The following is a 25413-nucleotide window of genomic DNA, read 5'->3' on the forward strand; positions in this document are numbered from 1 at the left end:
ATTTTTATAATCATCACCTGCAGTACTCCATCGCTTTATTATAGGCATGAAAACAGAAGAACGCTGATATCAAAGCTTCTCTTGAGATTTTAAGAAATTGGGTTGCTACTGTGAAGAGCAGACCTTTTGCTTTTGTAGGACTGCATGTAGCATCTCATTTTATTGCTGTCAATTTTCTTTACCACGAAAGAGAAACATTACTGTTCATTTGTATGACTAAAATACACTCTTGGAACCTTTTTCTGGCTAAAATTCATCTCTAGTTTGTTTCAGCGGTAAAAGATCAAGAATCTGGTCTCTTGAAACACAATTTTCTCGCATTCATCAGCAAACAACAGGTACTAAATTACCTCCCTCCCTCCCTCCCTCCCTCTCTCTCCCTCTCTCTCTCTCCCTCTCTCTCTCAAAAGAGAGCAAAGATGTGTTGTATGTTGTGATTACCAAGCTACTGAAACAATTTGGTAAATTTAAGCTGTTTCGGTTTCTGTAAAGCTTGGATACAGTAGTAAGGCCAGGAAAAGAAGTACTAGCATGATGTTTGAATATCTTGGCTGAAAACGATTGATATCTTAGCTCCTCTTTTATCTTCTTGACCCGCAGATCAGAACTGGGATATTTCTAATTCTTGTGTTCTTTTTCAACCCTTTTTCCTTAGTGCTGGCACAGAAAAGCTTCGAAACATACAGTACCTTCTTTGGAAAGAGACAACCCAAAAACTAGATCACCATTTTTGCATGAGAGATCTCACTCGCACCGTCTTGAATTATCAGACCCTTCATTTATATTCCTATTCTTGCTCTACTTCCCTTGTTTCCTTCTCTTTTATCTGCTTTTGCTTTTCTTTTTTTGTTTGTGTTGTGACAATTTCTAATTGCTAAAAAATGGGTTATATTTTCAGATTTGTTGTTCTCATTTGGTTGTATTTTTCTTTAATCAGGACCGTATGATCATAGATTCCTGATCAAGCCTTGTCTTGGTTTAAGAGCTGCCCTCCTTTCTCTTGAGGTACCACTCTCTCAATTTTCCTTGAAAAATCCGTTCCTCTTTCTCTGGTGCCTGACTTTACCTCAGGCATTCTGTCCCTTGCTGCTGATCCTCTATTATGATAGTTTAAAGCCTGGATTTGGACACCAAAGTACTCAATGTTCCATTAGAAGGTGCATTGGATTTATGGTGCACCCTAATCCCATCACCATACACGTATCCAAATCCAACATTTTGATTGATCCTCGACATCCCAGATTCCTATGCTGTACTGTCGTGTATGAACTGTGTCCTACGATTCTCCCCCATCATTCAACAACTTGAAGGGGAATCTTGTCCATCCAAATTCTACTTGAATTGTAGTTACAAGGCTAAACATGACCCAGTAGGTCCATCCAATGATCCATTACTTTAGGATTTGGCTTGGACGAAACTAATAGAAAAACCCCTTCTTCTTTTTTAATGTAGAAGGTTAAGTTGACTCTAATAAATTTAGGATTAACTATTTTAACTTGTCATCCAGATCTTGAACCCAGTAGGTTTTTAGCAATGATTCTAATTATTAAAACAGCACTAAAGTTTCTGTTTTTTAAAAAAAGAAAAAAACTGTGTAATAGTTTATATAGTTGGTTGTGGCGCCGATTCTTAGAATGCACCAAAACAAGCTTGGTTGAGGTTTCTTACTATTCTGTCCTGCTATTCTCTTGTAAATTAGCTTAGGTTAACTTAATAATTTATTTTTGAATTAGGTTATCTGTTTAATCGGGTTGAAAATTAATCTAATTAAACTAAAACAAGACCAATGTGAAATTTTTTTCTCAAAATCATGATTGTTTTAATTAATTTAGATTGATTTGAATGTAGATTGATGCACTAAATCGAGGACACAAAACTTAAACCAAGTTATAGGCGACCAGGCTAGATTTTATAACTATTCTAGAAAGCGAACTCCATAAAGGGCAATTCGCATCACTTGACACTTTCTTTCTGATAGCATGGATACGTAAAGTCAGGGGTATTTTTACCCTTCTCGGACCGATTGCTCCCGATCTGGTTTTCCCAAAATAGCTAAGAAGAAGGGACCTCGCGACGGAGTTCTTGAGGAGGAGCGATACTTGACCAGTGGGTCAAAGCTGAAAGCCCCATTCATCTGTAAATTGATTGGATTTGGCCCCATTTATCTAGGCACTAGAGAAGAGAAGCTGCTTAAGGTATACCAACTCCTCAGTCCCTTGAATCCACGAACGAATGTTAGGCCAAGAAGCGCCGTTGTGTAGGGTTTTGGTGGCTGTTTCGAGAAATTTAACCTCGACCCCGATGCCCGTTTTGTAAGGAGAGCCAGACCTCTTAGTTTTAAAAAGAAATCACACAGCTCCAAGATTTTTTTTAAAAAAAAAATTAGCATTGTTTAAAATAAAATGGAGTGATTAACACAGTTTATAATTTTTTTACTTGAAATAATATAGGTTGTATATATCCTGATTGAGAAATTCTAAATTTAAAGTTGTGGCTAGTTAGAAACATTGCACTACAAAAAATAAAATCAAATGATAAATTATAATAAAAAAATAAAAGAAAAAACTAAAAATATAAACTAAGAAGAAGTACAAAAATTCTAGTTATGACATTGTTAATATTATCAAAAAAATCTCAACAATAAAAAATCTAATATCATTAAATAAGATTATTATCGATAACAAAAATATGGATCATAATCTCTTTTTAAAAATAAATTTTTGATACCACTGGTGTTATTGTAGTTAAAGTTTTAGTGTGTCATTAAATTTATTTTATTGATAATTTTCTGATAATACTAGTATTATTGTAGTTATTTTTCTAATAACACTAGTATTAACATGGTTAAAGATTTAATGTGTTATTAAATTTATTTCATTAATATTTTTATAATAATACTAATATTATCTTGGTTAAAGTTTTAGTATATCTCCATTATTATTGTTTTCTTCCTCTTCTCTTCATTATTATATGTGCCATATCTTTTGAAATTCTTTTTGAAATGTCGCATTTTCAAGCAACGACAACTTTAAAACTCGTGTTTCTCTGTATGGAAGCTTTGTTATTTCTTTAAAAAAAAAAAATTGAATTATTTTATTTTATTTTATTTATTGAAATGGTGTTGATAAAAAAACAAAACCCACCATCAATAATAAACCAGAGAGAGAGGGGGATGCGTTAAAAAATAATTACCTTGCTTAAGTCGTGAATCCCAACATGGAGAAAGGGTAATAGTGGAATCTTGGAAAATAATAAAGAGGAGGCATGGAAAAGGAGAGAGGACAGAGATTTCTTGGGCACATCTAGCTCATCTGGGCTTCTGGCACAAGCAAGTGAAGTAAATGGGAGTTTGAAGGCAAACGAGTGCAGACCGCATCCTACAATCAAGAATCCCATGTTCAATGCCGTATAGAAAACACACAACTCTCTTCACTTCTTGCCCACATTTTACTTGGCCTCATTATGTTTTAGGGAAGGTTCTCACAATTGCAGCCAGTAAGTGGATGTGCACACAAGCCAAAGCCCTCATGTCCTCAGCGTCTTCGCATCATCGTATTCATCCCCTCTATCTTCTTAAGATAGGACAAGGGAACCCATCAAGGGCTTATCTCAGAGGAAATAAGAAATTAGCAGAGAAAACGTACAGACATCCAATCCCAAGTCTATGTTCGCTCTTCTCTGATTTCATCTTCATTTTGGCCATTTTCACCCACTCAGTTATTGTTTTTCTTGCTTACTCTCTTTGTTTAATTTCTTTTCCTTCTTTTCTTTCTTTCTATTTTGTAGTGGTACGAGTTTTAAGTATCAAACCTTCGCTCATTGGTTTTTCCCTTCATGTAATGATAGGGTTCTCCTGCTGCCGCTGCTGCTGCTGGAACATGGTGAGAGATGTGGGTGCTGTTACTTGGGGCATTGAGGCATGTGTGGCCTTTGTCATGAGAATATTTGTCAAGCAAATCGGAGTTTTAGGCTTGAGTGGCGGCAGGTCTGGATTCACAAGAAACCACATTTCTTTTATCCAATCATTGCAAAGAGCTCACTTCTTCCTCTTCTTCCTCTTCTTCTGCTTCCTTGGCTTCTGGTAAATGGTGGTGGGGCACGGTGGTGATATTGGCTAGACGGCTCAATCTCTTTATTATGATATAGGACTACTTACTAATCTAGTAATCTTTTGCTTTCACTTTTGTTACTAGCTTTCCTATTTTTTCCCTTCCCTTTCCTCTTTTTTTTTTTTTGGCTGATAGTTTTGTTAATATGTAATTGGCATCCAAATGTTCATGTGGAAGTGCAACAAAAGGCTGGCATGGCATCTTTGATTCTTATTTCTTTCAAGTAATACTAATTAACTTGCTGTTTGGTGTTCTAGTTTTGTGCCTTGACTCCTGTTCAAGCATAGAACAAATTTACCCCGTAGAGAAAGCCAGAAAGAGGTAGGATTTAATTGCAACAAATGGGGGCACCTACCTTCTATGTAGTTCGGTGAGTAAAAGCGTTAAAATATTGGGGTCCCCTAAACCGTACAAACTTCAATGTTTCAGCTCTGTTTCACTGTCAGTCTTTGCTTCTGTCCCTTTTGTTAATTAATTTTTCTTGGGAAATGTAGGGGCTTGATAGTTGATAGTATGTGCTCCAATCCTCAAGGAATTATTATGTCACCTTCATCCATATCAATTATGTATCGAGATTTTTTCATGAAATTTCCCCTTGTATGGTGCTCGGCCTGTTTAATTTACTGCGAATGGTGTGTTTTTAAGGGTGTGCATTATGAAGTGACAATGCATCATTTCTAAGGTCCAGGGAACACTGAAACTGCTTGTCAAGGGCCTCTAGAACTAGGCCTTGCTCTACCATAGGGCACTATGTGCAGCCTATGTGTGTGACTGTATGAATTAAAATACCGGGCAGGAAAAACTAAGGCAAGGACAAAAAAGTGTGAGATCTGATCTGCGACAGATCAGAGAGACCCCATATTTCGTGGAAATGTCACTTTGTGTTTTCTGTCTTTAGGTTTTGGTTTGCATGTGGAAGGAGCTTTGTTTAATAGCCCCGCAGTTTATTTTACAGGATTTTATGTCTTGAATAAAGGGGAGGGAATGATGGTGGGTTCCTGGAAAGAAGAGTTTGAATAGAAAAACAAGTGAATTAGCCCTTGGCATTTCTTATATACCACGCAGTTTTTCTTCTTCTTTTTTTTATACAAGACCCTTGAATTCTTGTTATATCCGTTCTCAAAAATCTCCAGGGAGGGGGGCGATTGCAGGGCTGGAATCAACTTTAATAGAAGATTAAATTAACAGAGGAAAAAAACAAGACTGGGAGACAAGTTTTTTACTCCCATCTGTCCCGTGTATAGTTCCTTTGACTGTTTCTGATTAACCCGTGAACATTTGTTGCCAAGGTAAGACAACAAATTTCAACAGTGATTTATTTCAGAGATTTACTTTAATAGTAATAGAACATGATCATAATCGATACCGACTAAATTCAGAGTTCAGTGTTATGAACAACAACAACTGAATTGTAGTTATCTGAACATTGTCTTGCACCTCATGGAGAACAACAGCCAGTTTCCTGTAGAGGGGTCACCGCTCCGCTGTGGGTGTATCGTCCACTTCAAGTATATTTTCCTAAAACCGGTAGCATCCAGCGTTCTCTGGTTTGTTTGCAAGCCTAAACAATGATCAAAACATTTCCACTTTTACAAGGCAAAACATTTCCTTACCTGCCTTGAAATGGATATCTTGTTCTTTTGTTTGGCCAACAGAGACTCCAAATAACTCTTCAAGCTATAGCTAGATACCAGCAAATAAGGGCAATCAAGACTGGCCCCATCCCATCCAATGGATGATGTAGCATCGGGTGCCTTTGTTTTCCTCGTACCTTCAAATTACAGGAACCGGATCAAGTGCATGGCAGCTAGCTAGCATCCGCGCTCTTTAGGTTCATGTGCCACGTTACATTAGTTCTCCAAGTCATTTAGGTTAAAAAAAAATAAAAAAGATTAAATAATAGGTTCAACTTAATAAGTATTTTGGTGCTAAACCAAAGTCTAGGCCAACGAGGACACACTTGGTAATGGGCTGAACTAAGTGGATAAAGAAATTTGGATTAAGAGGAGGCGAGATATAAAAAAGACGTGATCCAGACTTGTAAAAGAAGCTAACTATGGATTCATGGAGATGGGCAATTACAGTGATGCATCCTGGAAATAAGGAAATAATAGAGAAAGTGGATGGTTAACGCATGGTTATCCATAACTTCTTCTATATAACTTAAGGCTAAAAGAAGATAATTAATACACAACAACAACAACAAAGAATCAACAACAATTGTGAATTTGCAACAATTGAGCTACGTAGATAGCCTTTAAGGGATGTTTGTGGGTTAATAAGATGGTGTTAAGATCAAGAAGAGGTCTGGAGCACATAAGGTGATCAACCTCACAAAAAGTTTCACACTTTAATTGTATTTAAATTTTTTATGAGATTTTATAAGTTCAATCTATTAATATTTTATTAGTTATAATTGGTCGAGGTTTAGAAAAAGGCCTGCAAGTTAGGCCTAAAAGATATTATTATAGCTAGCTTTTTTTTGTTTTTGGACTTTTTAATTTGTTAATGGCCTTAATTGCTTTCCTTTTTATTTTTTGAATTTCATAATTGGTTTAGGTTAGTTTTTAAGTTTATTTAAAGAGTTGTGAAACCTCTTATAGAGTCAAATTACTTAAATGAAAAAATATTTAGTAGTAAATTTCGAAATAAAGTTCAAAATAAAGTTTTTATGTGATGATTTTATTCAACATACTATAATGTTAAGCTGTTATTCTTTGTGCTTTTTAAGCATTCGTCACATGGTGTACCCCAATCATTCCTGCCCTCATCATCCCGGTCCTCATTTTAAGCCATGAAACTTGGTCATCAAAATTTAAAGCTGCTGTGACTCCATTGAGGTTTCTTCATTCTCACGACCAGCTGGCTGACAGCAGGAGGTATTTGACGAGCACGTAAACCTCTCGTTAACATTAATTTCTATATTATCTTAATGAAATAATGCCTACAAGTTGAAAACCATGATCATGAATTCCAGATTCAGCAATGGGGCATGGCTTTAGCCTAGGGTGACTGCAACAATGATTTGAAGTCATGGTTTGTTTGTTTACCAGTGATCTCCTCTATTAACCAGAAAAATTAACACACTGCTACCCTTTCCTCAATCCTTCTACAGGTCAATGAGGCTCCTCTCAAGGTAACAAAAATAATTCTCAATTCCATTATCTCAATTATGCATTATTGCACGTAACCATGTCCTCTAAGATGTAATTGTTTGAGTGGTTATTACAAACATCCTCCCCCGGTTATCCAAGCAGGCTGGAATTCCACAAAATCTTTCATACTGTCGTTCTTCTGTGCATCTAACAGCATGATATGGTATGGTAACAGTCCATAAATACCCAAAACATAAACAAGAGCTAAACTCTTCCTGACATTGGATGAAAACTCGTAGCCGCTGTCACCTGTCTACAGGTTTCCATTATGTCTTCACGGATACCAGTCACACACAAACCACGGTTATGTTTTCCAGCGCGAGAGGTTTCGCACTCATCTATCTAAAAATTATGCTTCAATCATGTCATGTGAATAATAAAAATAATGCATTTGGATATCTGAACGAAATCTACAAACTTGTTTTTTCTGTCATTTTCTACTTGCAGAAGCCAATGTACAAACTCCATCAGCAACAAGCATTTTAGATCGCCAAGGATTGAGTACTTGTGGATCCTGATCCCGCAATTCAAATCATGATCGAATCTTGAACCATCGTAGAAAGAGAGAATCTTTGCATCTGATTGTATCTACCATTTTCTTCAACATGCCTGAAGGTTACAACCCAGAAATTGATGCATGATCACATTGTTACATGAACATAAATGCTTACACCCAACTTCTAATAACCAGCATGACCAGTTAAAATAGCATAATTTGGAGAGAAACTTCCTTTTAAATGATGCTCTCTTTTCTATCCATCAAAGCTTTATTCAGGAAAATCATAGTTTCAGTTGCCAAAATTATTCCTGATTCGGACATTATACGTGTGAAAATATAGGCACCATGAAAAATGTGCTAGTGACCCTGTAGCACAGTACCATAAACCAAGCATACCAAAAAAGGACAACAAATTTCCAGAAGGAAAATATTTGAGTTAGCAATAAAGCACCCTAACTGGTACAAATCACTTATAAGTCTTTTATATTCAATGACGTCTTCAACAAATGCCAGAACAGGAAGCAAAACCAAGTAGCGGGAGCACAGGTAAATGCATGTCATAAAGTTGTATACTGTTTAACTACTGTCTTTGAGATGAAAAATCGTAGGCTGTGAATTTAGGCTAGTTGAAGAAGCATCTACTCCGTTGGGAAAAAGCTCCCATTTCCCCACCCAAGCCCCAAACCTACAACGGCTCCTTCCAAAAGATATATTGAAAAAAAATCCCAGAATTGAATATCTTGGTGCAGGCAAAACATGGTTTAGGTTTAGGTGAACGAAAAAAGATATCATTTGTTCCAATAACACCACAATTTCATCCATGGTTCATGTAATTGACTTGAGAAGGTAACCACACCAACCCTCGCACTCTAGGTTCCAGATTCTCAAAGATAAAGATCCATATCATTTTCTTCATTTTTGGTCCTAAAAAATGCAAATGGAAGGAGAATTCGAACACAAACTAAGCGAGACCAAGAATGTCGTATGGTGTCCCTTTGTTACCTTAGGCTCAAATATGTTCCATACTGTCATATTGGTCTCCCCTGTCCTATGATTCTACTACCACTACTGCCTACTATTTGCTGAGCAATCCTATTGGAACTGACAGCAAAAGTTTTGCCTGAAGTGATCAACCTTGTGATGTTAGAAAGACAATGAACTCGTCGTTAATACGAGGGCTTAGATGCTCCTGATGTTGGATGAAATAATTTTGCACGAGAACTCATAACTAACAAGTACATGTAATGAAGAAACTGTGCGGCCACTGGGCAACGAGGCTAAACGAGAATGGGATGATTCTAGCTTCTACATCAATTGAAAGCATCATCCATTTCTCAAGGTTGTGTACAGAAAATCAGGGGAAAATAGAAAACATGTATAATGTGGGGAAACCACAATAAAGATCAGTGAACAAAATGGAAGAGCATAAAACTCAGGCAAGAGAGGTGTCTATAACAAAATAATCACAAAATAAACCCAATCTGAACACCAGTTTTCTGAAAAAAATGCTGGGTACTTGATGGTAGGAACTATCACCAATTGAGGCAGGCATTAGAAACAAGAAAGCATATAGCATGTTACCTAAACAGTTGCCCATCGCTTGCTGCACTATCTATAATCGCCTATATTGCAATCGAAAGAAAAAGCAATGGCGAATCAAATAACGCTTGCGATGGAGCTGGGACAAAATATCAAGACAAGCACGAGTTTTGATTATTCATGTTATGCATACACTACAGTCCAGTGTGACGAGTACACAATGATTACTGGGATTATTGAAATGAAAGCACAAAATATGAAGCAATAATTCAAATGATTACCAAAAATATCCACTGAAAACACATTAGAATTATAAGCAATGAACTGCATCATTGCTTTACCACATTCTCCACATACCACTTATAAGTATCAACTAGCCCATCCTTCAGCGAAATCTTTGGCACCCAACCCAACCCCAACAACTTAGAACTATCCATTAACTTCCTTGGAGTCCCATCGGGCTTTGATGTATCCCAAACAAGCTCCCCTTCAAAGCCAACGGCCTCCTTCACCAACTCTGCCAACTCCTTTATAGTAACCTCCTTCCCACTCCCCACATTTAAATGCTCCAATCCACTATACTTGTCCATCAAAAACACCACCGCATCTGCCAAATCATCAACATGCAAAAACTCCCTCAACGGACTCCCAGTTCCCCAAACAACCACTTCTTTGGCCTTATTCACCTTCGCCTCATGAAACCTCCTCATCAATGCCGGCAAAACATGAGAATTTTCTGGGTGAAAATTATCATTCGGCCCATATAAATTCGTGGGCATTCCAGAAATAGCATCCCAATTATACTGAATCCTGTAAGCCTGACACATTTTGATCCCAGATATCTTCGCAATCGCGTACCACTCATTCGTTGGCTCTAAAGGCCCAGTAAGCAGTGCATTTTCAGGAATCGGCTGCGGTGCTAGCTTAGGGTAGATACAAGAGGATCCCAAAAACAACAGTTTCTTCACTCCATGTCGAAAAGAGGAGTCGATTACATTAGTTTGGATCTGGAGATTTATGGCAATGAAATCGGCAGGATATGTATTGTTAGCGTGTATTCCGCCAACTTTAGCGGCGGCTAGGATAACATATTGGGGCTTTTCAGCGGCGAAGAAGGAGTCCACATCGGATTGGCGCGTGAGGTCGAGCTCCGAGTGGGAACGGAGAACGAGATTGGTCAAGCCGAGGGATTGGAGCTTGCGGACAATTGCGGAGCCGACTAGACCACGGTGTCCCGCCACGAAGATTTTTGCAGATTTGTCGGTGAGGAAATCGGAGGAATCTGCAGAGAAATGTTAGAGATTAGAATTTGATTCATAAGAAAACAAAAGCGGAGCTAAGATCTGAGAGAAGAGTGATTGGCAGAAGAGAAATGTGTGAGAATTGAAAGAGTTTACCGTGGGTGGGGCCGCCCATTTGGAGGAGGTGGTACTGGGGATTTAGCGCGGAGGGAGGTGTAGCGCTGTTCGGCGACAGAAAATCAGTTAAGAAGGAAGTCTTCCGGTTTCAACCGCAATACTTCAAATAGATGGGAGGTAAATGCGGGTTGGGCATGCTCTATATTACGCGGTATAACCCTGTATTCATGGGCCGGGTTGCTTGGCATTTTTCAATTTCTGCGCCTAAAAAGCCTAACTATCATGGTCGGTGAGTTAAATACTTAAAATAATATTATTTTAGATAAAATAAAATTCTCGGAGTTATCAATGGAAACAGGTCAACTTTCAAAATACTTGGGAAAAAAAAAAAAACTCGCTTTAAATAAGGCTTCAAACCAATTAGTTAGGCCAACTTAGACAAATTTCAAGTTAATCATTCACACTAATTTTAGTTGAAGAACCATGCCAAAAAAACACTGAATTTTAGTCATCAATTCTTGGACCATAGGAAAGCAATTGCTTTTGTCAATTAAGGGGAATGGAAGCATCATAGGAAATTGCTTTTGATTCCATATTTGTCTGATTTTTGAACCTAAGCACATAGATATGAAACTCATGTGGTTTGGTCCGACTCGGTGAATAAGCCTTTGAACATGGTTAAAATATAATAATAAATTAAAATTAAGAATCATCTAGGTGGTAGTCAAGTGGTAAGGATTTGGGATCAAGGAGTTTGTTCCCTCTGTGGTCTCAGGTTCGAGTCTTTTGTTGCTCATATGATGGCCACTGGAGGCTTACATGGTCGTTAACTTCAGGGCCCGTGGGATTAGTCGTGGTGCGCGCAAGCTGGCCCGGGACACCCACGTGAATCTAAAAAAAAAAAAATCAAAATCAAGGTTAGTGCCAAAGGAGCGAACGAGTACAAACCAAGAAACTCAACCCACTCTTTCCAAAAGGAAAAGCAAGATTTTATTTAAAAAAAAAAAGAAAGAAAAACAAAAGGGTATCAAACACTCAAAGCAAAATGATTAAAAAAGAATTCGTTGAGATATTGTCAAGGATCCGTGCTCATAATAATTGACCATTACAGCTAGCTACCTAACCATGTCGAGTAGCAAAATGATGGAACATGTCGAGATATTATTGACGAGTGTTCATGCTAGAGGTGACGGAATAGAAACGGAGAGCCGAGATGCAATCCAATTTGTGTTGAATCCCCTTTTAAGATCACGTTGCTGGTCTTGAGGGAATGAATTGTAACAGCGATTTGTTGCTAGCACTGCCTAGGCTAATTCATTCCTTGTTTTCAGAAGCCATCTTGCATTATATGGAGGAGCAAATGTATCGGATACTTTAACTTAGTGAAAAATAATATATATTATATTTTAAAATTTTATTTAATAATTTAAATTATTAAATTAAGATAATTTTTTATTATAGTATCACAGTTTTGATAATTAAACAATCATGAATTTAAATTTTATTATTTTTTATTTATTTAATAAAAATTAAACATAATATAATATATATTTGTATAAGTTTTAAATTTAAAAAAAATTATTTTAAGAAATATAATATAAAATAATATAAAATATATTCTAAAATATTAACTAATAATTTAAATTATTAAGTTAAGACAAAATATTATACAAAATTCACAAGATAAATTATAGAATAAGTTAACAATTATGTTTAGTATATAACATGCAAACTTATAATTCAAAAAATATTTAAGATTATTAGGTTATCATGTTGAGTTATTGAGTCAATTCATTGATTTCTTAATCAATATTTTTTTTAATAAAAAATAACTTTGTTTTATATTAACTCTACCGGGTTTAATGAGGTAAATAAATCACAAATCTTCTTCTCAAGTGAATATCCGTTATATTCAAAATAAAATTCAATCCAGTTTAGACACTAAATCATGTGTTTTTTAAAGCAACCTATAAGAACTATTAGAATGTACTGAGTTTAATAATCTTAAGGCCTAAGGTTTCACTCGGATGATGGTTAAAAATATAGTTTATTAAGGTTTTATTTATTTGATAAAAAGTGATTTTTTAAAAATTATTTTTTAAATTTTCTTGTTTTATTTAATATTATAAAAATTAGTCAAAGAAAAATTTGATTTAATTTTTAGAAAAATATTTTCATTTTATCTTGGGTGGAAAATATTTTTTAGAAATTATGAAAAATTTAAAAATATCATATTATTTGATAATTATAACAAATTTGATTTTCAAACTTTTGATTGCTATATATTTTGTTTTGAATCTTTTTTTTTTAATTTTACCCCTTACAATTTAATTTTTATATTAACATTATTTCTTATTTTTATGATTATTATTTGCTTTTCTCTTATTATTTTTTTAATTGAATTTATTTACCTATCAAATTTAATTTTTATTATTTTGATTGTTACTTATTTTATTTAAATTAATTTATCAAATTATAATTATAATTATTTTAATTTTATCATCTTTTAATTTTTTTTTATCTATTAGATTTTATCTCTATTATTTTTATTTTTATTTATTTTATTTAAAATAATGTATGAAAATATTTTTTTTATTTTATTCTCATTCAATTTTTTAATTTATAAGATTTATTTTTTATTATTTTAATAAACTTGAAAAAAATACTTATAAGTTATTGTACAGCTTATTTTTTATTATATAACCAGATACTGGAAAGTATTTTTTAATTTATTTTTTATAATATTATCAAACATCAAAAAATAATTTATTTTTTAAACAAACTATTTCTTAAAATAAAATTATTTTCAAGCAAATAAACAATAAACAGGATAAATGTTAAAGAGGTGAAAACTGAAAACCAGTGGGAAACAAGTAAAACGCAAAAAATAAAGTCTTGTCCTTCCATGAGTGTCATAGAATTCTTGTTGTGCTTCTACTGAAAAACATGGACGTGTTAATTCACCTAACGCATATCAGTGCGCCTTTTTCTTTCCACCTCTTTCCATGAACGTTAAAGCATAGACTTGGCAGGTGAAGTCAATTAAGCAAAGCAACTGCGAAAGGCAATGGTGACTGAAAGTCAGTAAATGCTCACTTCTTTATGCTCTAAGACAGCGATCTTCTTCTATAAATGGGGACCTACAAAGATTTTATTTTGCACCACAAAATTGAGACCTTAAAGGAGGACGAAATGGGGTTTAACATTGGATCAGCTCTTACAATGGTAGGCATTGTATCATGCCTTGTATCTGTTGCAGATGCTGCTGAAGGAATTGCCGTTTTCTACAAACCTCCTTATACTCGTAAGCTATAAATTTCATGACTCCCTGAATCTCTGAACTCTGTTTTCATCTATTAACGTCAAATATTCATATCTGAGGTGCTAATTAATGCAAGAGTTAATCTGTCTTCGTTTATCCTACCATTTAGAGATTCTTGTGCACTTGTAGTTATTTTCTTGACGGTACAGTATATGTTTCTTACACAAGTCCTCGATGATGAGCTAGCTGGTCTTGTGGCAAAAATTATGGTGTTAGTTCGACCATTTACAAATCAATTTTCTATGAACATAATCTTTGAATATTTGTAGCCTCCAAATGCTATGGAAATAGGAATAATGGAGTTATGGTAGCTGGGGTGAGTGATGCCCTGTGGAATGGTGGAGCAGCATGTGGGAGAAAATACAGAGTGTCATGCGTACGAGGAGCAAATCAAGCTCCAAGACCTTGCAGAAAAGGTAGTGTAGTAGTCACAGTAGTCGATTTTTGTAGAAAAGGATGTAATGGAGTCATCAATCTCTCTCAAGATGCTTTCTCCCGAATTGCTGATCCTAATGCTGGCAAAGTTGTTGTTCGATACGATCAGTAAGTGTAACTATATATACTTATTCATTGCTACTGTACCATAACATATCTTGTTCTTTAACAATAGCTAAAAACTATTATTTGTTGATTTTTTTCCCCTCGATTTGCAGGGCATGAGGGCTTGAGGGTTTAATCATGGGAGAAGGCTGTTTCGAGACCAAGCTGATCTTGTTACTGTTAAAATAAAATGGCTCGTTATGGAACTGGTCTGTTTCATCGATGATGTACGACTTATGTAAAATCAATCGATCAAATGAGAATTGTCTGAAGTGAGATACTTTTGAGATCGTACTGTAGTTTTTCATGTGAAATATATGGACTTAACTGCAGTTTGTGCTCCGGCCGGCGAATTCCGTGTCAGAAAAATGCATGAACGCGCACCCACTGTATTAATTTAACATTAAATTAACAAGTTATCCATGTAAAACTAGCATAACCGTGCGTTAATCCTCTTAACTGTTTGGTTAATTAGTTTACAACAATTATTCCCTCTTAAAATGAAAATCCCTTTTGGATTATCTCGAAGTCGGAGAGGAATTGTGTCTATGCTAAGCAGGCAGATTCACTGTAAATTCTCTTTTCTTATACTACAAGAATGAAAAACACAAGTATTTTCGTTGACCAGGGGAGCATCCAAAGAAAACAATAAAAATGCAAGATTTAGAGCAATGAAAGCTGTATGCATCAAGTATTTTCTATACGCAGACATATACAAGTGCTATTGTTTTGGGGGAAATCATTTATGAAATAATTCTTGCTCTTGTACCAAGAGAAAAAGATTTATTAAAAATTTAAAATAATAAAAGTGATGTTAATCTAAATAAAATTATACTTATCATTAACACGAATTAACTCAAATATATTTAGGTTAGGTTAGAAATGAAACCAATTCAATTACACATCTAATAACAATAACAGCAATAAAAATAGTGGTTATGAACAATATAATTTTTAGAAAAAAAAATCATTATGGTTATTTTCTACTCCCATAAATTGGAATGGAAATATAATAAATATTTTTTAACCACTCTTCCCTTTGCAAAAGCTATCATTAGTGCGCCTAACAAGGGATTACCAAATTCTAAGAATCATTTGGGGCAAATCATGTGAACGTAAACTTGCTAAAGCATACTGTGTCCTCCTTCTCCCCAATTTCTGGACCTTTTTAATTTTTTGCAGTAGATACCTCATGGGCCAAAAGGCCTGGAGAAAAAAAACCGAACAACAATTGTTCGGACCAGGCTAATTTGAGAAGATATTTGCCTGAAGAAAACCATGAGAGATGAGAGGAAAGACAAGTCACCGATACGTCATCGTGCCGATGATGTCCTAGTTTAATCGACTCCATGGATACCATACGTGACAAAACATGAATCAGATTGTTTAATTTTAATTGTGATAATATTGTTTTTTAAAGTATTTTTTATTTTAAAAAAATATTTTTTATTTTAAAAAAATATTTTTTATTTTAAAAAAATATTTTTTATTTTAAAAAAATATTTTTTATTTTAAAAAAATATTTTTTATTTTAAAAAAATATTTTTTATTTTAAAAAAATATTTTTAATATCATTACATTAAAATATTAAAAGACACTAAAAAATATATTAATTTTAAAAAAATCAAAATTATTAAAAAATAATATATTTTTTAAATGCAAAAACAAAAAACCAGAATTGATGTGGGTGCTTCTCCCGTATATTCCCAGTCAACATAAAACCGTAAAAATTAGAACTACAAGAACTCAACCTAATTGGGCCTCAACTCTTGAATTTGGCCCAACTAGCATCGAAGAAGGCAAACCAGGCCGAACCCAGTTGACTTGCAAACGAGGGCAAACCTCCAACGAGTCCTTCTCGAGGACTCTAACAACGATGTCCGTTTCCATTCCTCTTGAATTTGATTTAAAAGTTACAGAAATTCTTCGATTAATCTATTTATTAACTGAAACTAAATTATTATTTTTTAATAAGTCTTTTTAGTTACCTATACAGAAATATGAAAACTCAATTCCAAAGTTGTATGCAAATTAAATGTAAACTCAAAACTCAATATCCATTTGCTATTATCAGATTAAATAAGAGTACCTCGATCCTTTTAAATTTTTAAAGCTGAATCATTTTTTAAACACCATAAAATAAAATAAAATTAGTTAATCATGTTATAATGTTTATTTTAATTTTTAATTTTTTTCAAAACATAGTAGATAATCAAATTACTAGTAAAAGCAGAGGTTATTTAAGTATGTGAGGGGATTTTTTTTATTTATTTTTTATTATAATCATGTTAACTAAGAAACAATTTAATATTTTAATAAATAAAAAATAATATTTAAAAATAAAAAATCATTAATATATGTGTTGCAAAGTGATAGCAAACCAACTTGGGCTATCCTTTGACATTAGTTTATTGGATTTTGAGCTTTAAAAGTTTTTTTGGTTTTTTTACGAGGTTATTCAAATTTCATGTTTTAAATTTAGTTTTTTTTTCTATAGGGTTATTTTAATTTCATATCCTGTATTGTTGGTTAGTCAAACCAACTTGGGTTGTGTTGAGATTTTTTTTTTTAACATTTTGTTTGCTTGAGAATTTATATCCATTGTTTTAATTTATTTTTTATTTTAATTTTATCTCTTAATATTTAAATGATTTGAAATTTTTCTTCATGAGCTTTTCGTGTTTTTCTTTTATGGAGTAATTGCAATCTCATAATCCAAGTTATGGATTTCAAAATTTCACTCGATTTAAATTTAAACTTTTATTAGATCTTTGTTTTTATTTTTTTTTAATTTTATCTTTCGACATTAGTTTATTGGATTTTGAGTTTTAAGAGTTTTTGTGATTTTTTTTTTTAAGGTTATCCTGATCTCATGTTCTAGATTTAGTTTTTCTTTTTACAAGGTTATTCTAATCTCATATCTTGAATCGTGAGTTGGTCAAATTAACTTAAGTTGCGTTGAAGTTTTTTTGTTTAGTTTCTTCTTTGAACATTTGTTCTACTTGAGAGTTTATCTCCATTGTTTATTCAATTTCTTCTGTATGATATTATCTCGGTCTCACGATTGATTTGTAAATTTAACATGTTAATTTGAGTTAAGTTTCTTAGCGTTTTTAAAAAAAATTATTTTGTCTTCTAATATTTGATTTGTTGATACTGGAGTTTTGAATATTTTTTTTATAAGGTTATTCTATTTTCATTTAATTTTTATTTGTTGTCAAACAAGATTGTTGTGAGCTTTTTAAAATACTTGGATAATATTTTTTTTCTAATACTTGCAAGAGTATTTTTTATTCATTATCTTTTTTTAATTTTTTTATAATTATATTATTAAATTAACTAAATTTATAAGCCAACTGTCACAATATTTTTCTCCTTTAGAAACACTGTCACCAACTAAATGTTTTTATTTATTTTAGATAAAATTTAACCAGAACAGTGAAGGAGCGCGAGCCACGCATCAGTTAAGTTCTACTTCTGATATGCCTCTTCGGCTATATCCCATCGACCAGCTTTTGTCCGTATCTCACAATTCTGGCTACTATATATGCCTTCCTCATACGATGACACCGACCTCGTAATCTTTGCAGCTTTTGTCCGTTCAAGTTCCTAGCGGTCTCAACGCTGCTTCTTTAAACCTTCTGCTTCCTCGTTACGTAAACTATCCAAACTTCTGATTAACGGTGTCCATGGCTGGTTACACAATCTATATAATTAAGAACTAATTTATTGATGATCTTTTTATTTGGTTTCTCCTTCCTATTCGGAGGGTTTGAAGATACATGATTAGAGAAGGCTCTGTCAAGTCTAAGCTTGTGTTCGTGTTAAAATAAAACTGCAGATGATGGAAAGTTGTTCCATAAATTTACACTATAACGACCCTCAGCCAGCCCAAGGATGAGCTTACTTCTCTTTCATGTATTTTATTAGTAGTTCGGTTCTAACTCTTCTGTTTAATTCAGCCCAGCCTACATGAAACATGGTTACCACAACCGCTCCCACCTCAATGACTGGCATAATAGTGGTCTACTCTCCTTATTGATTTTTCTCCATGGAAATAACTTGCTGATTGATTGAAACGGAATCTTATTTAGGACTGCTTAAAATCATGATTAGTGTTTTTGTTAAAGAGATTAGAGTTGCTAGGCTAAAGTGCGAAATCTCGGGATATTTGATAGTTAAATCTTCTTCTTTTTTTCGTTTCTAAATATATAAAAAAATAAAAAAAAATATTTTAATATATTTCTAAATAAAAAAACATATTAACCTATACCACTCTAGAAAATTAAAACAAGAAACCTTGTTCTGTTAAAAACTGAAGATAATATAAAAATTATTTGTTTTGAAGTTCAAAAGTTATTCTTTAAAAAATTTAAATTTCTCTTATTTTTTATTTTACTTTAAATTAACTCTTTTCTTTTAATAGTTTTAAATTATTAAAATAAATTTAAATAACTACTACCATAATTTCAAAATACCAAAACATCGTAATCCATCAAGGACAACGGCAACGGCAAAAAAAACCTAACAGAATTAATGAATCCTGGCCTCGTGCCACAATCTATGATCTTACATTTATGTCTTTTCTTGCATAAAAGCCTCTATTATTTAAGACTTTATGACCTGCGTACTTGTCTTTTCTTGTACAAAAGCCACTGTTACTGGCCCATCAATCAATCATGTCAAAACAGTTTTGATCTTTCCGGTAGTAAAAGAGTGGCCAATCGCATCTCAGTACGCCACCATCCATCTTTGCGATCCACAGTTGCCCGTGCACTGCCCCCGGAAATATGAAATTGAAACTTGGAATGCAAGTCTTCAGCAATATACCAGGCAAAGGCAAAGGCAAAGGCGAATGTTTTATGGGAGAGATTAGAGGGATTATCAAGAATTAAATGGCCAAAAGTAGCAGACATAGTTCAATCTATGGTAATAACTTAGAAATCCGTATCATACAGGGAGAAATAAAAACAGCTTCAATTCAACGGCGCCAAACAGTTTTGGGAGCCAGGTAAAGAAACACCTCCACGGCCAAGCAAGCCCCTTTATTCCAAAGACTAAAGACTTGTACGCAAGAGTAAATAATAAAGACAGACCCATACCCAGAAACATCAAAACAGAGAATAAATAATCATCCACCCACAAGTAAATCAGCCTACGGCGTGGTTCTTGACTTACAATGACGAAATATAAGGCCAGGCCATCATGCCACCACCAGCACCACCACCACAAAGCCCCAACACCACCTCCTCCTCCTCCGCCACATCCTTCCAACACGGCATGTTCATCATCTTAGCAGGTGTGCACCCTTTGGACTCTTTCAGCTCATGATAAGTCATGTAAACCAAACACCCACCACCTGGCAACTCCTGCCTCACCACACTGTCACACAAGTACCCCTCCACGTCAGCACACTCAATTGCCCACCACTGGATCCCAACACCACCACCACCATGGCACGTGACTGCAACAGAGAAGTCACGTGGTCCAAAACACTTGAGCACCCTCTGCACCAACCCCCTCAACTTCACCTCACCACAGTCGAACCCCGTAGCCTCGTAGCTAGCATAACTGAACCCATCCTCTGGGGTCACATGCACTGTAGACAATGCTGTACCCTCAATCCCATTCATAGAATACCCACAAGGATCAAAGTCAAAGTCACAAATCACGTGACCAGGCATAATCTCGTTAATCCCGGACATTTTAGTCATCTCAGAAGCCGAATAATCAGCCGATTTTTTATAAAATACAGCCGCTTTCATCCTATCTAAGCCAGTCATGCACATCTCTAGAGTAACTGCAGACGTGTGATCTTTGCTCAACGGCAGTGATTTAGAATCCTTAGATGCCACATAGATATGCCAATTACGGTTAGCAGAGGTGGGATGGCCAATAACATAGGCATTAGCATTCAAGTTCCCGAAATACCCATTCAGAGCAGTGACTTCTTCAGCAAAGCAACGGTGAGGGGCAGGCTGGTAATCAGGGAAGATGAAGCTGCCACGTGAGTAAGTCACGTGACATACATCAAGAGAGAGTGACTCGGCTAGTTTCAGAATGGGGTCTACAGATAAAAGCAGCTTCGTGGTACCGCAGGTTTTGAGGATAATTTTTAGTGGGTAAATGAACAAGCTTGACTCGGAGAGAACGTAAGAGTCGAACTCACTGTTGGAGAGCTGAGATACTATGGTGCAACAAGCAGGTTCGAGGATTGAGCCGATTTGAGATCGAGTTAGGGTACGTAGTCCCAGCCCATTTGGGTCACTGAACAAGGATGGCTCAGAGAAAGTGATTTCAAGGCGCTTTTCAAAGCCTTCGAATCCGATAGGAGAAGGAGGTGGTGGTGGTGAATCAATGAGCATGGTTTCGAGACTAAATTTGGAAAGCTCAAATATTGCTGAAAGAAGAAACTGATGTGCTTTTCTTGGTGTTCTTTTTGTTTATTGGAAATTTAAAGGAGAGGAAAAAAGGAAAATGAGAAAATCTACTCTACTGAAGGTGCCATATGTTTTGGTTCTCGGGTCGTATCAGGATGGCATCCTCACGCACTGCAAACAAACCCACAAAAGAAGAAAACGAATTATAAATTTATCAAAAGAAAAAAACCTCAAACAAAATATTTATGTGCGTGATATCTAGGTTCAGAGTTGTGAATGATACGTACGTTGGAGTAAGCAGCAGATCGGAACTTTTCAATGCCACCGTTTGGACGAACGTCTTCAATGCTGTAACCAAGAGGGACTTCGTATTGAACTGAATTACTGCTACTACTACTAGACTTCTTTTTGCCTCCTTTTGTCTCCATCAGAACATCCACGCCTCTGCAAAAACCCAAGATTATAATCCCAAATTCAGATCACAAAATATATCTAGAAATAACAGAAAAAACCTTCAGGTATTACGAAATCAAAAACCCAGTACGTAAAATAAGAGAACAATAGGTGTTACATGTATAACAAGCAAAGAGAAATATTAGAAACCCTAGATTCAGAGACTTACGTATCTTAATTTCGCAATAAAACTTTGAGTATTCTAGAGGGTGGGTACGTATTGACTTAGCAGATACCAAAACAGAGAATTAAATTTGGGAAGGGAATGAGAGATGCGAGCAAACTGAAAGAGAGCAAGAATGGCGTTTTTTGTGAGATAGAGACGCTGCAGAGGGTTTTGTGTGACAGCAAAGATGAAAAGAGAGAATTTATAGAGGAACCACGGAAGAAATTAGAGGGACTCCACGCGGCGGATTTGAATTAAACCCTAGGCACGCTGGCCTCTTACTTGCCTCTAATTTACTGGGGAATAACATTGTTGTTTAATTTCACTTTCACGAATCGAACGTGTATTGCACGCTTCAATGAGATATAGACAAATCCTCTGGTTCTGCCGAGTTCCAGAATCATACCCAAGCTGATGGCAATTGGCCTCTTATATGCGCAGCTATTAGAATGTGCATGGGAGGTTGAGTACACTATAATATAGCGCGTGGGAATATTTGATTAGACTGAGTTAAGTTAATGTCCTTTGTAGAGGCATATATTATACATGCAACTACGCTGCTGTGCAGCTCGTTGGATAACATGTGGCAACTGGTGAACAAATGACCAAGATGATCAAAAAATCCTTTTTTGACACGACATAAAAAGTGTATACAGGAAGATCAGTTGAATAATGTTTTGGAAGGAGATCAATACAAATCATGGCTTAAATGACTGCCATTAGAAATGAATTTGAAGATGGATCTCACAATCAAAGGAATAATGAAACGAACATGAAGCCAATAAAAAGTTATATATTGGACCCACAATCTTAACATGTCCACTAAATTATTTCAAATTTATAATTAATTTCTCTAATAATAATAGTAATAATCCCGGATGGTTTGATTTTATTACATCACAAAACTTCAAATTATAAATTTAACACCAAAACATAGCCTAGCCTTATCTCGTTGTGCATCTTCCATGTAACCTGTAATATTCACAAATATCTAATATATATCTTGTTGCATCCTCCATGTATTACCATTAACGAAAAATCGTTATGCTGATTTAACTATTTATATAAGTAGTGAGCATGGTTAGTATTATTTTTTAATTGTTGGTTATAAATTTTATTTCATAGCTTAATGATTAATGTGTGAAGTAACTTTGAGGTTGTAGTTTTGATGCTAGGGAGTGCATTTAATTTATTAATTTTAAGGTCTTTTTATTCTTAAAAAAAAAAACAGAAGAAGAAGAAGAATGGGCAGACGTGTCTACCCCTAATAAGAAGCGGGGGGAAAAAAAAAAACCCATGCCTTTGGGTTTTGTATTGGCTATTTGGGTTTTTTATATATTTTTTTAAATTTATCTTTTAATATGATATTTTTACTTCTTTGGAGTTTTTGACCTCTTTATTTTTATTTTTTTTCTTTATTTTTATTTTTTTTTATTTGGTTGATGGTAAATCAATTTTTATATTTTTTAATATATAATAAGTTTCTTTGGTTTTTTTTTATTTTTTTAATTTCATAATTTAATATGTGGTTTTTATTTCTCTTGGGTCTTTTGATCTTATTTTAAAATATATTTTTTCTAGTTATATATTTTAATATGATATATTTTTATTTATTTAATTTTAACTTTTAGTATTAAATTAGTTTTTTTAGATTTATTGTATAGAAAAATTCTCACATAATTAAATTTAAAATTCAGGTTTAGTAAATAGATTCAGCTAATTGTTCCTAGTTTGACCATTTTTGAGTTTGAACAATTGTTCCTGGTTTAATAAACTACTGGTAATGTGGCAAAGGGACATTTTTAAGAGCATCCCCCTTCCTGGATTCTTAAACCCCAACGTTTCTGATTAATGCCATTAATTGGGCTGGCAAGGTTGGTTCATCAATTGTTTTAGAAGATTGGTAGCTCGTGTGGCTCGTCACTGTGAGAGCATTTAAAATAAAACTAGACTGGTGGCTGCGTGTGAGGTTTTAGGCTAGATTATTTATATAAAAAAAAAAATAGAAGATGATTTCATTTAAAAAAAATTAAAAAAATGGTAACTAGGTTAAATCTTAATTAACTTGATAATATAATAAAAAAATAAGACAACAATAATAAAAAAGTTAAAAAAATATTATAGTGGACAAAGCTAGATTAGCATGTAAACTTCATGACCTGGATATTATTTATGTTTATATTACATGTCTATCATGTGTTCTAGACTGTGAAATCATAATAATTTAATAAAAAAATTGATGAAAAATATGAAAAAAATAAAAAGTTAAGAAATAAATGTAGATCTCAATATCGAATAACATAACACTGATTATTTACCATATCATGTTAAATGAATTTGTTAATTAAAATCATTTTATTGTAAAAAAATAATATGTATAAAAACTCTTCTTATCTAGTAGAACTTGATCTAAACTGAAAAATCAAATTGAAAAAAATATTTTATCTTAATGTAAATCTAGTTTTTTAGGCTATATTGCGACTTAAAAAATCTAACAAGTTTTTCTTTTAAAAAAAAAGGTTTTGAAATGAGAAAAATAAAATTTAATATCAAGATTAGAGTTTTAAAAATTAAAAGGACCAATTATACCGTAAAACAAAAAAAAAAAGGGATAAAAATGAATTTTTAAGATAAATTTAAGAGTCATCACTTATTTTACCTTTTTTTTTCACTTTAGATATTTGTTTTTTAGTTCAATCATTCCACCTAAAAAAATAGGCAATTAAGTTCTAATTTAGGCTCAAAAGGATTAAATCGTGCAAGGTAAATCATCAAGGATTAAATTGAATTTTTTTAAAAAATCATAATCCACAGTGATATCCAAGACAGTGAACTGTATTTGTGCAACAGTAAAAAAGAAAAGAAAAGAAAAGAAAGAGCTCTTTATGTGTATATTAATACTAAATTTATCTTTAACAGGAACAAAAAGATATATAAAATATCAACTTTAGTCAAAGTGGAACGAGTTGTGATGTATAAATAAAAATGAAAAGGAATAATTAAAATGAAGTTAATTGTTTTATTTTTCTATTATTAAGACAGGGTGGTCCACTGAGAAGGCAACGTTATTGATTAGCAATCTTGAACGTCATCCCAATTTGATTCTAGCTAGACAATTCGACAATGCAACTATTCGATGAAGTGACGTCCCTTTCTACTACTGTTAATAATAATAATAATAATAATAATTTTTAAAAGCATTTCAGATTTAAATTAATTAAAATACATATAAACTAACCAGTTAAAATCCTGAATCTTGAACTAGAGTGGTTCCTGGATTAGATCTAAAAACTATGGGTAGAATAGTTGTGGGAAATGAATTTCATACAGGGTTAGTAAATACGAGCCTCATGCAAATTCATTTGAAAAATTAGATTCAAGAGTATAGTGTTTTCAACCCCACGTTGGATATAATTAATAAAATTAATATACAGTCAATTTTTTTTGAAATTATATATCATGTGTCATATGAAGAAGTTAAAAATAAAAATATATTTTATTTTAAAATTCACGAAGAAAAATAAGTTTATAGGATTTGTATAGACATGTCAGAAGTTCAAGTCCTAAATTTAAACGAGCAAAGCTTGAATATACCAAAGCTCAACTAGCTGGTCGTTGAAGGAAAACACACGAGACTACACGCTTCAGACGCAGTTCGGGATGTGATTTTTTTTTTAATATTTTATTATGTTGATATTAGAAATTATTTTTAAGAAATTTAAAAATATTATTTTAATATATTTAAAAAATAATTGTTATCACCCCTTGACAAAAATTAATTTAGCGGCAAAAGGTAGCTAAAACAAGAAACAATAACTATACTATAGTGTCTTTTTAAATTAAACAGAGTCATCCATACAGTTAAAGACAAGTTATAATTGTAATAAAAGTA

General features: G+C 33.7%; 4 protein-coding genes and 1 long non-coding RNA gene across 7 annotated transcripts; 2 read left to right on the top strand and 3 right to left on the bottom strand.

Moving 5' to 3' along the window:
* The first annotated feature begins 250 nt into the window (after positions 1–250).
* Positions 251–4711, top strand: LOC105121223 (uncharacterized). 3 transcript variants are annotated; one of them, XR_841519.1, is made up of 4 exons: positions 251–338; positions 938–1005; positions 3787–4479; positions 4604–4711. It is a non-coding gene; the product is annotated as an uncharacterized LOC105121223 (long non-coding RNA). The 3 variants fall into 3 exon arrangements; XR_841517.1 differs by having other exon boundaries at positions 3787–4692; XR_841518.1 differs by having other exon boundaries at positions 3847–4692.
* Positions 4712–9448: 4737 nt separating this feature from the next.
* Positions 9449–10849, bottom strand: LOC105121224 (putative GDP-L-fucose synthase 2). Its single transcript, XM_011019783.1, has 2 exons — positions 10700–10849; positions 9449–10584 (listed from the first exon to the last, which is right to left on the bottom strand). The coding sequence occupies exons 1-2, from the start codon at positions 10716–10718 to the stop codon at positions 9632–9634; spliced, it is 972 nt and encodes a 323-aa protein (XP_011018085.1). The 5' UTR covers positions 10719–10849; the 3' UTR covers positions 9449–9631.
* Positions 10850–13802: 2953 nt separating this feature from the next.
* Positions 13803–14817, top strand: LOC105121225 (EG45-like domain containing protein). The gene is made up of 3 exons (XM_011019784.1): positions 13803–13964; positions 14252–14525; positions 14644–14817. The coding sequence occupies exons 1-3, from the start codon at positions 13853–13855 to the stop codon at positions 14648–14650; spliced, it is 393 nt and encodes a 130-aa protein (XP_011018086.1). The 5' UTR covers positions 13803–13852; the 3' UTR covers positions 14651–14817.
* A 4601-nt stretch (positions 14818–19418) lies between these two features.
* LOC105121226 (S-adenosylmethionine decarboxylase proenzyme-like) lies at positions 19419–20936 on the bottom strand. Its single transcript, XM_011019785.1, has one exon. It carries the CDS (start codon positions 20885–20887, stop codon positions 19697–19699), a length of 1191 nt encoding a protein of 396 aa, XP_011018087.1. The 5' UTR covers positions 20888–20936; the 3' UTR covers positions 19419–19696.
* Positions 20937–21038: 102 nt separating this feature from the next.
* LOC105121227 (uncharacterized) lies at positions 21039–21346 on the bottom strand. The gene is made up of 2 exons (XM_011019786.1): positions 21190–21346; positions 21039–21073 (listed from the first exon to the last, which is right to left on the bottom strand). The coding sequence occupies exons 1-2, from the start codon at positions 21328–21330 to the stop codon at positions 21053–21055; spliced, it is 162 nt and encodes a 53-aa protein (XP_011018088.1). The 5' UTR covers positions 21331–21346; the 3' UTR covers positions 21039–21052.
* Positions 21347–25413: the final 4067 nt, after the last annotated feature.

The sequence above is a fragment of the Populus euphratica genome, unplaced genomic scaffold (assembly GCF_000495115.2).
Source record: "Populus euphratica unplaced genomic scaffold, PopEup_1.0 scaffold31.1, whole genome shotgun sequence".
NCBI lineage: Eukaryota > Viridiplantae > Streptophyta > Magnoliopsida > Malpighiales > Salicaceae > Populus > Populus euphratica.